Source organism: Cotesia glomerata, linkage group LG5 (assembly GCF_020080835.1).
Source record: "Cotesia glomerata isolate CgM1 linkage group LG5, MPM_Cglom_v2.3, whole genome shotgun sequence".
In the NCBI taxonomy this organism is placed as follows: domain Eukaryota; kingdom Metazoa; phylum Arthropoda; class Insecta; order Hymenoptera; family Braconidae; genus Cotesia; species Cotesia glomerata.
In genome coordinates this window covers 5,800,517-5,816,384 of record NC_058162.1, presented here as the reverse complement: position 1 = coordinate 5,816,384, position 15,868 = coordinate 5,800,517, and the positions used below count along the sequence as shown (strand labels likewise).

At 25.1% G+C, this 15,868-nt stretch overlaps 1 protein-coding gene across 4 annotated transcripts in view; it reads left to right on the top strand.

Annotated features, from left to right (window-relative positions):
- The window catches only part of LOC123264805 (acetylcholine receptor subunit alpha-like), a 68,713-nt gene that overhangs the window by 30,051 nt on the left and 22,794 nt on the right, over positions 1-15,868 (top strand). For all 4 annotated transcript variants that reach the window (XM_044728298.1, XM_044728299.1, XM_044728296.1 and 1 more), the window contains exons 6-7: positions 13,404-13,519; positions 13,697-13,865. In XM_044728298.1, the coding sequence (XP_044584233.1) occupies positions 13,404-13,519; positions 13,697-13,865 (285 nt within the window). The remainder of the gene's footprint in view (positions 1-13,403; positions 13,520-13,696; positions 13,866-15,868) is intronic.

The window sequence follows — 15,868 nt, the reverse complement described above, 5'->3', positions numbered from 1 at the left end:
GTCTTTTATATCTTATGTACCCACTCAGTATGCACTGAATACTAAATTTTAGGATTCTGCAACATGTACTAAAGATTTTTATCTTTACATGAAACTTTAACGCAACATATATTCTTTATGCAACATTATATTTTTTAGTTTATTTTAAGTGCATAAAATATATATCATATATTATATCATAAGAAGATTTGTAAAATTTTAAATATGTAAGGAAAAACTGTATCCGCTAATAGAGATTAGTGTATTATATATTCATATAAATAAATATAGTAGAGTATATATATTGTAGAGAAAGGAGAGACGATATCTAATGGAATATTGCGGTTGTGAATAGGTATTGGATGTCTGCTTCGTCCTGTTTCGCAATATGCATGCCAATGTCACTTGCCAGTTGATAAAATAAAGGGTATATAAGGGCTTGAATAAAAAATATTTAATTACAATTTTTTTTTCTTTTATCAGCTTAAATCCAATAATAAAAATTTTTCTTTGGAATCTAATTACAAATGGGTCATTCCATGCCAAATCACTTGATTTTAAAAATCATATTTTTTTATCTAGTTGAATTTTTGATATGTTTTTGTGCATATAAAAAAAAACCTATTCCTAAATTTTAAGCCCTTAATTTTCAAAAACGGGGTTTTGATAATCGCGAAAAAATAACGATGAGGTAATTTTCAGAAATTCATAACTCCTGATTAAATTATCGTAATTTCATTTTGCCAGTGGCTATTTTCTTCATTTTTAAATGTGGTTTTTGAAAAACAAAAATTTCTTAGTTTCTCACCGTTTTTTCTTACATTTTAACTCAAATTTTGACTTTTTTTGAAGACCGACATTTTTAATTTTCTTAAAGAAAATAAATGTTTTACTAGACTGTAAAACAAATTTTTTAAGCTCTTTATCAAAGTGGGATTCAAATATCTTCAATTTTTTGAGCAACTTTTTCGCATTTTTTTAATTAAAAATTCGAGTTTTTTGAAGATTTCTCAATTTTTCACAAAAATCCCCCATAAAAAAAAATATATGTCGAAATAGATAAAAAATATATAAATATATATCAATTATGTATCGTAAATATATTTTTAATAACTAACTTTTGGCCAATTTTCATATATATTTTATATAATTCAAATATATTTTAGATATATTCAAAATATATTTTTTTTATATTTTTAGCTATGTATTTTTTATGTATTTTAAGATATATTTTGAATCTATCTAAAATATATTTAAAATATATAAAATATATATGAAAATCGGCCAAAAGTTAGTTATTAAAAATATATTTACTTTACAAATTTTTTATATATTTATAGATTTTTAATATATTTAAAATATATTTTTTATATATCTATAATTATATTTTTTTTTTTTTCATAAGAGATTTTTGTGAAAAATTGAAAAATCTTCAAAAAACTCGAATTTTTAATTAAAAAAATGCGAAAAAGTTGCTCAAAAATTGAAGATATCTGAATCCCACTTTGATAAAGAGCTTAAAAAATTTGTTTTACAGAGTAAATATAAATAAATAAATAATATTTTCCTAATCTGCCAATTATATAAATTAAAAACTTTTATTGATATGTTTCGACAAAAATTTGGTAATTATTTATTTTATAGTTTAAGGGCTCAAAATTTAGGATTAGGTGTCTTTTTATATGTACAAAAACATAAAAATTCAACCGGATCAAAAAATATGATTTTTACAATCAGGTTATTTGCCATGGAATGACCTATATATATAAAATATATTATTATTTTTCTCAGTTACGGTTTGATCGATTATATTAAAATTTAATCGTGAATAATAAAATTTGTTACATAAATTGTTTTTACTATAAAGATAAAATTTTCTAGGTAAAGTATGTGTATATAGATAACTGCAGAGCCAATCGAATAAAAGTTATCTATATAGACAGTATTGCCAGATGGTAGACATCACGGTTGAAGTTTAAAATGTGGAAAATAATCCAACGACGCATCGATATCAGTATCACGATCCGATGTGCCAGTCAACTGGCTGTGTAATCAGAGCTTTAACTAACTTTTATTCAAACACACATTACTACAGTCAAAATAATTATAAACGCTTAAAAAACTAGTTATTTATTTATAATTATTTTTTTAAATGTTTCTCTCATTTGAAAAAATATACATTGATTTGATTAACTTTGAAAAATTTAATATTAATGTAAATTACATTTCAAGCGTCTTAACTTTAGTATCAACGACACTAAAATTTTTTAAGACCACACATGCGCATTAAACTAAGCGGCTTGCGCATGTGTTGATCAATTATGCATGTCCGCTACTGAGTAATCAATATATATATCGATACCCATATTCTAAAATTTAACCCATATTTAGAAAATTTTACAACCGATCATAAAAATGATTTTCAGAAAATTTGACCTTTTAATTTTTAATATGAATTTTTAATTGCTAATTTAAATAATAATAATAGTAAAAATTAAAATGATAAAATTAGCAGTGAGACTGTTGGGATAAATTTTGAATGAGGTCTTTTACCCCATCTAAATACAATTTACATCAAATATCAATTCTATTGGACTATAAAACTTCATTAATTATTTTTTTAATAGTATGAATAAAATATGAATCATAAAATTAAATGTTAATTTAATCGACCGACTGAGTGACTGAGAAATTAAACGATACAAAAAAAATTATTTTATTACACAGGTATTTATTATGACCGTCATTTTGCGAGAAGAGCTAACTTTATAAAGTTTAAACTTTGAAATCAGTGCTAATAAATTAACAGAGCTGAATAATAAAATAAATTAAATCAGATTATTTTGGCAACAACTCTTAGAGAATACTTAACAATCCAAAGTGTAGTTTATCAACTGAGAGAAAACTTTTTGTTTATAGTTAGCATAGTCGTTTATGAAATTTACAACAAAAACAACAACAACAATAACAAAAACAACGAAAACAAATAAACAAGTTATTAAATTTATTTTTTTTCTACGATAATGTCAAATTTTAATTATAAAATATAATTAATTATTAAAAAATGAAGCATAAAATATATTATCGTGTATCGTACACATTTTATACCTTTTCCATGGATACTCAAATATATAAATATATATATTTTCATTTATTTATATTCTCATAGACACTGTCAATTGATACATTATTAATATAAGTATCATAAACATTAAACGATAAATATTAAAAAAAAAAAATAATAAAACAAAATAGAAACTGAAATTGAAATTATTTATACGATGGATGTATTATTGATTATTATTATTGTTGATGACTGTTTACTGTTTCTAATAATTATTTTCGTTAGTGATCGTTATGCGAGATAGTGAAATTCGAAGAACTAGATAATATTGTGTGACGCATATTAGAAAAAGCATTATATAAAAATTGCTCGCAAAGCTTGGTGTTTATAAAGAGGCTGAATTATTCTATTTTAACGAAATACATAAATTATTTTTACTTTTATTATTATTATTATTATTTGATCGGACAATGTTTTCGGGAAAAAAAGTATAATAATAAAAATGGGAACACGGCAATTTGATATAACAACTTGGGTCAAACGAAAATAGACAGCCTGAATATAAAAAGTCTTAAAGTCGATTTAAAAGTTTCGTTGAGCGAATAAATTCCGTTTTATCGAGTTTACCGTGTATAAATATAACTTAATTATTATTTTTTATTTTATTTTTTTTAAGTGTGTATGTGCATGTCTACATTTTTATATGTATATGTATATGCCTTGTTTATGTCATTTAATAATGAATGATATACATCAAACAAATCAGTATTATCATTAATTTCATTTAACAATAATTCAATAATTGAATATTTTTTTAAGTTTGCACGAATAAATTTATCCGGTAAGTTAATAATAAAAAAAGGAAATAAATTATTATTGATAGGTATCAGGTCTGACACAATATTTTGTTTAACTACTTAAATAGTTGTTTTTATATTGATAATACTGTTTGAATAAAATGAAATAATTATCCGGATTGTTATTTTATAAATACGGGATAGTATTAATCAATCGAGTAACGACGAATTGAATTAAATTCAGTAGAAACCTTAAAGTTACAAGTTTACCCAATTCAATTTCATGCTATTCAAATTTTTCCAATAATTAAAGTCAGTAATTTGATATATAATATATATGATTACGAGTAAAAAATTTTGAATAAAGCTTTTTAAAGAATAGTTTTAAAATTTATAGACAAATTTTATCTTCTAATATTCTAATTAATTTATTAAAAAAAAAATTAAAAACTAAGTAGGACTACCCTGAAAAAAAATTTAACTGAATCAAGATGAAAATTTTTGAACCAAGAAAATAATTTTGAAGAGTTTCATTGTCTTTAATCAAGACGAAAAATTTTTTAATCAAGATTTACTTAAGGATGTTCCAAGAAAAAGCCGTTTTCTTAAAATTTTTTTTTGAAATTTTGAGTACTTATACTCATAAGTGTCCTCTATACGCAGGAATTTTTTTAAATAGTCCTTGCGACACTAATTTTTGAAATATTATCATTTAAAATTTGGACACTGAAAAAAAAATTAACTTTATTCGAGAGAAAAATTCTTGAACCAAGAAAATAAATTTAAAGAGGGTAATTTTTTTGAATCAAGACAAAAAATTTTTGAATCAAGTAAAATTTTCTTAAATCAAGAAAAATTTATTAATTCAAGAATTTTTCTACATTAATAAAGAAGATTAAGTTCTTCAAAATTAAGATAAAAGACCCAGTTATTGACACTGACCTAGTTATTGATACTTGAAATTTTATTTTAATTAAAAAAAAAACAAATTAACTCTGATAAATTAATAAATATAATTTTTAAATTATAAATTTTAAGATAATTGCTTTTTTGAGATCATTTCACTATTTTAATTAGAATAAAATTGTAAGTGTCAAACAACTAGCCCAGTGTCAATTGGGTCTTTTACCTTATATACTTGATTTAAGAACATTTTTTTTCTGTGTATATTTTACATACAAATCCTATGCTAACCGACATTAAAGCGAACGTTTTATTAAGTATCAATCGTACTTTTCTTAGGATTATTTTAAAAAATTGAGAATCATTAATTGAAGATATAACAAGTATTTTTTATCAAAAATAACATAAACGAGCGGTATTCATTTTTTTATAAAAAATATTTGAAGTTAGTGCGTGAGAAAGAAACCAATAGTCATAACCTATTGGAGTCTTTTTCTTGTCTAGGAACGTCCTTAAGCCAAGAAAAATTTCTTAGTTTAAGAATTTTTCTACTTAAGGGGGTATTCTAGTTTAGAAGCATGAATTTCAGGTAATTTTTTGAAGTGCCGTAAAAAAAAGGCAGTCAATATTTTTACTATCCATTTTTTCATAATTTATTTATTAACATTACAAGAATACAGAAAAAAATAAAAAAAGTTTAAAATTCAAAAAATTAGCAGCTGATGAAGTGGGGGGGGGGGTCTCAAAAAATTGGCACGTGAGACTAGAATACCCCCTTAAATTAAGATGAAGTTCTTCAAAATTATTTACTTGATTCAAGTAAATTTTTTTTTCTGTGTAGTAACAATAAAATTAGTATAAAAATGAGTGAATAAGCTTTTAATCTTGATAATCAATCATTTTACGTGATGTCAGAATTCCATTAGTTAACAATAGAAAGTGCTATTATCGGAGAATACTCTACTGGAGATAATTACATCGTAACAGAGGATGAAACATACAGACAGGAGCATTAATAGCATAACGAAAACTCGCACAAAGTCTTAAGCAGCAGCATCATCATATTATATACTCTCCTACACCCTATACTACTGCCGCCACTTTACTATACCTAGTAGTTAGTAGTTTTACTTTTACTTACATTAATCGAATTCTTTGCCCAGTCGACGTGTACCCTCATTTAAGTTTTCACTTTTTTAAAACTCGTAAGCTTTTTGTTCACTTAAACTATTCATAAGCTCATAAAAGTACTAATGTATAAAGTTGTCGTTTTTTTTAATTCTACGCTGTATAGGAATTAAAAAAATTTATGAAAATAAAAACTTTTTTAATTTAAATCCTACCGTCTGACTAAAATTCGTATACTTGTTTAAATTCTCAATTTTTTTTCAACTATTATTATTCTTTTATTTATTTTAAATATTTTGAATTATTAAAAAATTGTTTATTATTTAAATAATTATATTCAAAACTGAAGGTTATTTTAATGTAAAGATACATGATATATCAGGAAGTAAAATTTAAAAAAGTAGGTCATGTCGACAGTCGTCATTCGGATATGTATATAAATTATATTCTGATATCGGTTTGTTTTATTTTTTGCATAAACTTTATTAATTCATTTTATTGCAAAAATGTTTAAAATTTTATTTTTTAATCATCCAAAAATCTACATTTAAAATTTTTTTCAATGATTCACTACTTATGATATAAAAATTTATTAAATTCATCGCTTATTATTTTTATTATTATTATAAATTTAAAAAAACACTTTATTTGTCACATAGAGAGTTAAAAAAAAAGTTTTAGAATAAGAAAAAAGAAATTTGAGTGACGGTTACAGTAACTTTGCTATTTCATTTCACCACAAAAATAAAAAAAGTGAGTGTACTTCTGTGAAAGCTTGAGATGTCGAGCTTTCATTCTCTTTGTTATTTTTGTTTCTTTTTCTATTCTTAACTCCTGCATTGAGTAAAAATTTATTTAAAATGTTGGTTTGACGTATTGATATAAAGTCCAAAAACACTTTTATACCGTATAAAAACTAAAATATCTTTAATTTTTTTGTTATTATAAAAAATAATATTATTAAATTTAATAATGGTTTTAAAAATAAAAAGAGAGTAAAAGTGTATCTTATTTTTTTATTGAAAAAAATTTTTCAATTTATATTTTATCGATGACAATAAATAATAAACGACGAATTGAATATAAAAGAAAAGCACTCGTCGGTTCCAGTTACTCGGAATAGCTCAACGGTAAATCGACTAAATTTAAAATTTTATCAATATTTATTCAACTCTTTAAAGCTTTTGTCTAAATAAATGAAAATATAAACCAATTATTTTTTTTTAAATATATTATATAATTTTATTCTCTAAAATCAATCTAGTTTCTTCATCCAAAACCTCTAAAAGTTTTAATAAAAAAATAAAAACTTAAATTAAAGCTATTTTTAAAAATGGATATAATTTATCCATAATTTTAAAAAATAATTAATAATTATTGATTAAATTCCACTGGCATAGAATCATGTATATATTTTAATATCAATTAGAATAAAATAATATTATGAAAGAGAATTAAATTTTTACAATGAAAAGTACAAAAAATAAAAATATGTATTATTGAATATTATCTTCTATCTAGTGCTTTCAGTCACGATTATTATAATAATAATAATTATTATTATTCGAGACTTGACTATTAGAATAAGTAAGACGCTTCTGTGGATTTATATTTCATTCTGAATTACAAACGCGTTCGTGATTTATTTCTTCTCTCTCATTTCTCTTATCTATTGTCGAGCTAAATCCTTTGGTGCATCTTCCTGCTAGCGACATCCAATTTTTGCATCCGTCAATGATTCCAGGATCAATACTTTAACATTTATGGATTTATGTCCTTAAAATTTTATTTTTTTCACTAAGTGATTTATCACTACCGATAATAACAAACATGTATCTAATAATAATAATAATTAATTAAAATTTCAATGAATTTGTAAATTTACAAAAGCTTTAAGAGTTTATTACTTTGAATTTAAAACAATTAAAATAAAATTAGGGTTTGATAGTTATAATTAAAGCCAATTAATAGTTATAATAATAAATATATAAAAAACAGAATCATTAAAAGTTAATTTTACTAATTTAACACAATATTGTCTCTATTTATTTATTTAATAAAAATAAATTTATTATCCGACATTAAAGAATTAAATTTCAATTAATTTACACCAAAAAAAAAAAATTAACAAGATTTAAGTGTAAAATTCTTAAAACAGGAAAAATTTCTCAGTTTAAAAATTTTTTTTCTTAAATCAAGTGAATTTTTTTTTATTGTATTATATAAATTTTTAACAGATAAATTAAAATAAAATTCGGTCATAAGATTTGTTCGTGGTTTTTAAAAGTAATGACAAGAAAAATATATAAAGTTAAATACATAATATATAATATAGAGTAGGCGTAAACTGACAAGACGAGACTACGAGAAATATAGACTGCATTTTCCTGCTGTCACGTTTAACGGCATTGAACGGGAACTTTGAAACATGACACGAGTAAAAGGGTCGTTGCTCTGAGATGAATATCGTAAAAATAAAAAAACAAATTTATTTCTTCAATCGAGATTTAAATATAAATTAATATTATATTAATACCAACAAGACATGCATGTCGTTGTTGATTATTGGTAGAGTACCTGACTATACTTATCCTAATTATAAATTATTTTAAAAAGACTTGACTTTATACCCAAAGACTTAAAAAATAGATTAATAGATACTTGGTGCGACAATTTAGTTCCTTTATCTGATATTTTAATTTATCAGAAACCATCCCCCAGTATTTCGAATCTGAGCGCCGAATAAATAAAATAGCCTCTTTATATTTAAAAAGTTGTGTTTAGGTATTATATAGACGCCGCTAAAATAAAAATTATTGTTATTACTGTTAATATTTTTTAGCGCGATGCTTTTCTACCGTTTGACAACCATTGCCTGGACAAGCTGTTTGATGGACATCTGTGTCGTTGAGCCTGTTTATGTTTTTCGATTATTATACTATTAAATCGACTGTTTTAATTGATATTTAAATATGTTGATAATTATTTATATGCGTAGAAATAACGCTAGCGCATCGTATAGTGGTTTCTTTTTTTTATAAATATATATATGTATACATCAAAATTCTAATCAGTGAAGAAAAATTTTTTTTAATCTTTAAGGAAGTACGAGCGCTAGGCGGGGTGGGGATAGGTATCGACTCTAACGCCGTAAGGGGAGAGCAGTAACCATATGATTTTTCTCAATATATACACAGAAAGAAAAATTTCTTGACTGAAGAACAAAATTCTTGGCTCAAGAAAATTTTCGAGTGCCTGAAGGAAGACTGAAGTTGTGTTGGCCGAAGTAAAAATTTTTTTTGAAATTCTATTCTTGGTGGAAGTCATTTTTTCTTAATTCAAATTATCTTAAATACTTGATACAATAAATTTTTATATTACATCACGATTATATTTTTAGATACTTTAGGGAAGCAGCGCCACCTACTTCAACTGAGAAAAAAATTTTCTCACCTTGAGAAAATTTTTCTCTTGAATATTTGATCCCCATTTTATATTATTCTAGCGTGCAATTATACATATTAAATGAAAAAAAATTATTCAATATTATTTGATCTTCCCATTTGACATGTTAATCAATAAAAATATTAATGAAAATTTACTTCTATCTTTATATTTAATTTTTTGGAGCAAGAGAGAAATTTTCTCAAGACAAGAAAATTTACTTCTATCAAGAACTAAATTTTTTGGAGCAAGAGGCTGAATTTTCTCAAAACAACAAAATTTTCTTGGATCAAAATACGTATTTCACTGAAAAAAATAATCGGTAGAGGCAACCGATTAAAATCGGTAGAGGTTACCGATTTTTTTTCGGTAGCAGCTACCGATTTCCAATCGGTAGCCTCTACCGATTTTAATCGGTTGCCTCCACCGAAAAATCGGTAACCTCTACAGATTTACCTTTACCGAAGAAATATTGTTTGGGGCTCATTACTGAAGCATAAATGACATGTCAACATGATTTTCATGTGTAAGCAACATGATTTTCATGTGGCAGTAACATGATTTTCATGTGGCAAGCAATTCTTTATTAAAAAGTTGATGTAACGTTTTCATAGTTGTCGCTTTTCATTGCTTTGCCAACCACTTTGGCAATGATTACTATGGCAACGGTTAGATAATAATGAATAAAATTTTTAAAAATATTGATTAATTAAATTTTCGATAATAAACATTTTGACAGAAGTGTACTCAAATGATAGGTTTCGATGAGCGTAACATCAGGATGAGCTTATATCTTAAAAAATTTCAATAATTAGCAAATTACCTTGTATTTTGTCCACTGATGATATTTTTAACGATATAAGCTTTTTAACATTTTAATAAAGGATTTTATATATACGATATTACTCATATTTATGAAATATATAAAATATATAAAAAAATCATGTGAGTACTTAAATGAAAGGTTTCGATAAGTGTAATACCAGAATGAGCTTTTATCGTTAAAAATATCATTAGTGGACAAAATACAACGTCATTTCTTAATTATTGATATTTTTTGAAGTATAAACTCATCCTGGTGTTACTTTCATTGTGACCTTTCATTTGAGTACACACACGATTTTTTTCATACATTTCATATGTATGATATTTTTTATATTTTTAAAATATATAAAATATAAAAAAAATTCATGTGGGCATTCAAATGAAAGGTCTCGATGAGTGTAACATCGGGATGAGATATCTTTAAAAATGTTAATATTTCATAAGATACGTCATTTCTTAATTATTGACATTTTTTAAGATATAAGCTCATCTCGATGTGACACTCATCAAGAGCTTTCATTTGAGTACCCACATGCATTTTTGATATATTTTTCATATATACATATTAGGGTGGCCCAAAAAAACCGACTATTTTTTTTTCTTAGTCTCGAGTGAAAAAATGTTAGTTTTTGATGTTTTAAGAGCCCTCACCAAAGGACAGCTTAAAAAAAAATTTTTAAGAGGTCACTCCAAATTTTTAAAAATTTCAAAAATCGTCAAAAATCGAATTTTTTTTTTTTTAATTTTTTTTTCTCGTTACGGTATAATTTTATAGATAAAAAAAAAATAAGTTTCTAAAAATTTCAGTTCAAAATTTAAATTCTGAAAGGTCGCTCATAATTTTTTTTTTTTTTTTTTCTTTAATTAGTCATATCGCTGACTTTAACTGTTGGGAGTGGTACGTTGGGGACTTTTTGGTTTGTAAAAATCTTAACCTACGCGGCAAGGTCAAATCTCAACCAAGCTGGTTTCTAAGACCAGCTTGGGATTCGAATCCACGCCTGGCAGTTGATTAAATAAAATTATTAAATTAAAAAAAAATTATATTTTCTATGTTGTGCTTGATTTTTAGTTCATCTCGAGATGTATTTTTATCGATTATGGTACTAAATAAAAAAAAAAAAAATGCATGGAATTTTAATTTGAATAGTAAAAGGTCGCTTGAAAAAATCTAAACTAATGCACTAATAAATTGAAAAAAATTATGAGCAACCTTTTAAAATTTGAATTTTGAACTGAAATTTTCAGAAAGTTATTTTTTTTTAGTTTATAAAATTATACCGTAACGAGAAAAAAAATTTAAAAAAAAAGTTCGATTTTTGTAGATTTTTGAAATTTAAAAAAATTTGGAGTGACCTCTTAAAAATTTTTTTTTGAACTGTCTTTTGGAGAGGGCTCTTAAAACATCAAAAACTAACATTTTTTCACTCGAGACTCAAAAAAAAAAATAGTCGGTTTTTTTGGGCCACCCTAATACATATATATAATATATATAAATATATGAAAAATTGATGTGGGTACTCAAATGAAAGCTCTCGATGAGTGTAATATCGGGATGAGCTTATATCTTAAAATATATCAATAATTCACAAGATACACGGTTATTGCTTAATTAATAACATTTTTAAGATATAAGCTCATCCTGATGTTACTCTCATTGAGATGTGTCGTTTGAGAACGTTTCGGACAAAATGTTTATCATCGAAAATTTCACAAATCAATATTTTTACAAATTTCAATTAATAATATCTAACCGTTCTCATGATGGTAATCGTTGCCAAAGTGGTTGCAATAGTAACAAAAAGCGACATCAATGAAAACGTTACATCAATTTATAAATAAAGAATTACCTGCCACATGAAAATTATGTTACTACCACATGAAAATCATGTTACTGTCACATGAAAATCATGTTGACATATCATTTATACTTTAGTTATCGGCCCCAAAAAATATTTCTTCGGTAAATGTAAATCTGTAGAGGTTACCGATTTTTCGGTAGAGGCAACCGATTAAAATCGGTAGAGGCTACCGATTAGAAATCGGTAGCTGCTACCGAAAAAAAATCGGTAACCTCTACCGATTTTAATCGGTTGTCTCTACCGAAAAAAAAAATCGGTAACCTCTACCGATTACCAATCGGTAGCCTCTACCCATTATTTTTTTCAGTATTCTTAAAGCAAGAGAATTAATTTTGTTGGAATAAGTGAAATTTCTTGTGTTAAAAAAAAAATTTTTTTTTGCTCAAGAAAATAATTAGGAAGAAAAATATTTTCTTCGCTCAACTGAACCTTTTTTTCTGTGTAGATATACATTTAACATTGGCTAATGGCTGCATTTATTTTTCTTTTAATTAATACACTTTAATTAGTCGGGCAAGTGTAAATTTCTTTGAATTAAATTTATCACTAATATATTTACTTTCATCCATAAATTTTTTAAAAATATTCACCGACAGTTTTACGAGAAAAATACAGAAATTTATCAATGTTTGGAGGTTACCCCATAAGACCAATGTTAAATTGCTCAATTTCAAAGTTAATTATTTATTTAAATAATCAGGCAATCTCCTTCAAATTTTCGGAATTTATTTAGACATATTTAAACTTCATATTAAAAAAAAATCAAGCCTTTCATCAAAAGTTGCCTTGGTGCTCGTACTTCCTTAAATGTTTAAATGTTTAAATCTTTAAACAAAGAATTATTTTATAAAAAATTTCGAGACAATTCGCTAATTAAATCGATGTATACATATATTTGAATGCAAATGTATCAACCTTTATAAGATTATAAGATTAACCTTTATAAATTTACATTGTTTTAATTTAATTATATTTTTTCGCTCCGGGAAATTTCATTCTGAATTTGCATTTTATTGATAAATTTTATTTTATTTATTTGAGCATGATATAAAAAAATAATTATTTTTATATAATAATAAATTTTTAATTTATAATTTTTTTACTAAGTAAAAAAAATGATAAATATAAAGGTTGAAATATTTAAAAAATAAATTAAGTGTGTTATTAGTTAAGTGTTTTCAATAGCTGGCATTATGACATCGCACTCGCAACGAAGACGCAGATCTTCAGCATCGTACGCATCAAGCTGTTATAATAATAATAATAAGAATAATAATAATAATATTAATAACAATAATGAAAATTAATTATAACAGTTGACTATTATAATAAATATCATATGTTTATTTATAATAAATAAAAAAAAGAATAAATATTAATAACTATTTATTTAAAACGCAGGTTGATTTGAGGCACATGGACGAGCAGACTGGGAGTAATATCGTCGATGTTGGCGTTGATTTATCCGAATTCTATATGTCTGTTGAATGGGACATTCTCGAAGTGCCAGCAGTAAGGTAACAAAAATACTGTTTTTTGTTTTTCCAAATAGTTCAACGGAGAAAGAATTTTAATTACTAAAAAAATTGAATATTGATAGACTGAAATTAAATTTAGAGAATTTAATAGTTTTATTATTTTGTTGATTGAATGAAAAAGAAAAAAAAAAGGATAAATTATTTTACTTGTTCCAGAAATGAAAAATTTTATACGTGCTGCGATGAACCGTACCTTGATATTACGTTTAATATAACACTAAGAAGAAAAACTTTGTTTTACACCGTCAACATAATTATACCGTGCATGGGAATTTCATTTCTTACCGTACTTACATTCTATTTGCCGAGTGACAGTGGTGAGAAAGTGAGTAATAAATAACACTTAATTTATTTATGATGATCCTTAATAATAATAATAAATAATAATTAAAAGTTTGAGAGTAAGTTAATTTTGTTGTACATATTAAGTAACCCACGTCTTTAGGACTCTATCAGGACTATCATCGTTACCCTTTATGAGCTCACATTCCTCAACTGTTGAGATAAATTCCACTCTATTCACCGGCTTTCCGAATAAATTCGTCTCAACTCTTTAATTTAATATTTTAACATACAACAAATTACAATAAATATTTATACTGTTTAAAACTATTAAAACTATTTTTAATACAATCAATATAACTTTGGATATTGAATATATTTTCAATTATACTTGCTGTAAGTTACTGTGCGGAAAGGGAATTATTGTAGTTATAGTCAGACACGGTCTACCGTCTTTCATCTTGTTATAGTTCTACTAAAACTTATTATTATGTTTGATAAATCTCGTTCTATTATCAATTACAATATTTTAACGTGATAAAATAAAGATGATTTATTATTATAATATCGCGTTACAGATGCCATAAGGGCGTATAATTTTTTTTTTTGTATTTTTGCACATTTCGGACAAAAATACGTCGATTCCTGAAAAAAAAATTTTTTATACGCCCTTATCACTTTTCACCTGTATTTTTTACCGGTATACGCCCTCATGGTATTTGAAACGCGATATAATAATAATTATTAGAAAAAAATTTATCGAAAGTTTCAAAGCTTAATCTTACTTACTCATTTACTTAATCTTGACACGCGGGCATGCAATAATGAAAATTCTAAATTTCTAAAAAATAATCTATATTATTAACCCTTCAGCACTCTCACTATAAGATTTTCTCTCACGCTCATCAATAACTCAAATTTTTTTTCAAATTTCAAATGGAATGACTATGTGATTTTTTTCTATCTGCCAAAAAATTAATATTATTTCAGATTGCAATATTATTATTTTAATTGTTCTATACTATAAAAAAATAAAATAAATTTTATTAACTCTGTGAGATATTTTCTCATCGCAATAGTAAAGTAGGGGGGTCAGAATTTTAAAAATCGGGTCTGATCGGTACAGTTCGGAGGTTCCCGTAAGAGTGCATTTGTGTTTAGATGTATTATTATTAAATAATATTTTTAAATAAGTCAATTTTTTTTTGTTTTAAAAAATTTATCTTGTTTGAGATTTTTTAAATTAAAGGGGCTATAAGCATGCGTGCGCTTCCACAAAAGGCGTGAGAGTTTTTCTTATCGCGCGAGTCATGATAGTAAATCGTTTTGCGAGAGTGCTGAAGGGTTAAGAAAATAAGCAAAATTTTGTGGCCAATCTATTTATATGATAAAATAGGTTTTTATAGTTAAATTTGGTATCGTTGGAAAAGTCTTGACCTGGAAATGTGCCTTTTCATGGTTTCATATCATTCGCACCAATAGTCAATTTATAATGATGAATATTTAGGCTGCATTCGAAAATGCTCTATCTCTAGATACATAAATAAGAAATTACCTTGTATCTTGTGAACTGTTGACATTTTTAAAGATATAAGCTCATCCCGACATTACACTCATCAAGACCTTTCATTTAAGTACCCACATCAATTTTTCATATATTTATATATATTATATATATTATGTATATGTTTATATGAAAAATATATCAAAATGCATGTGGGTACTCAAATGAAAGCTCTTGATGAGTGTAACATCGGGATGAGCTTATATCTCTAAAACGTCAATAGTTAAAAAATACAGTGCAATTTAACATAATTAAGAAACAACCTTGTATCCTGAGAACTAATGACCTTTTTAAAGATATAAGCTCATCCCGATGTTACATTCTTCAAGACCTTTCATTTGAGTACCCACATCAATTTTTCATATATTTATATATATAATATATATGTATATATGAAAAATATATGAGAATGCATGTGGGTACTCAAATGAAAGCTCTTGATAAGTGTAACATCGGGATGAGCTTATATCTTTAAAAAAGTC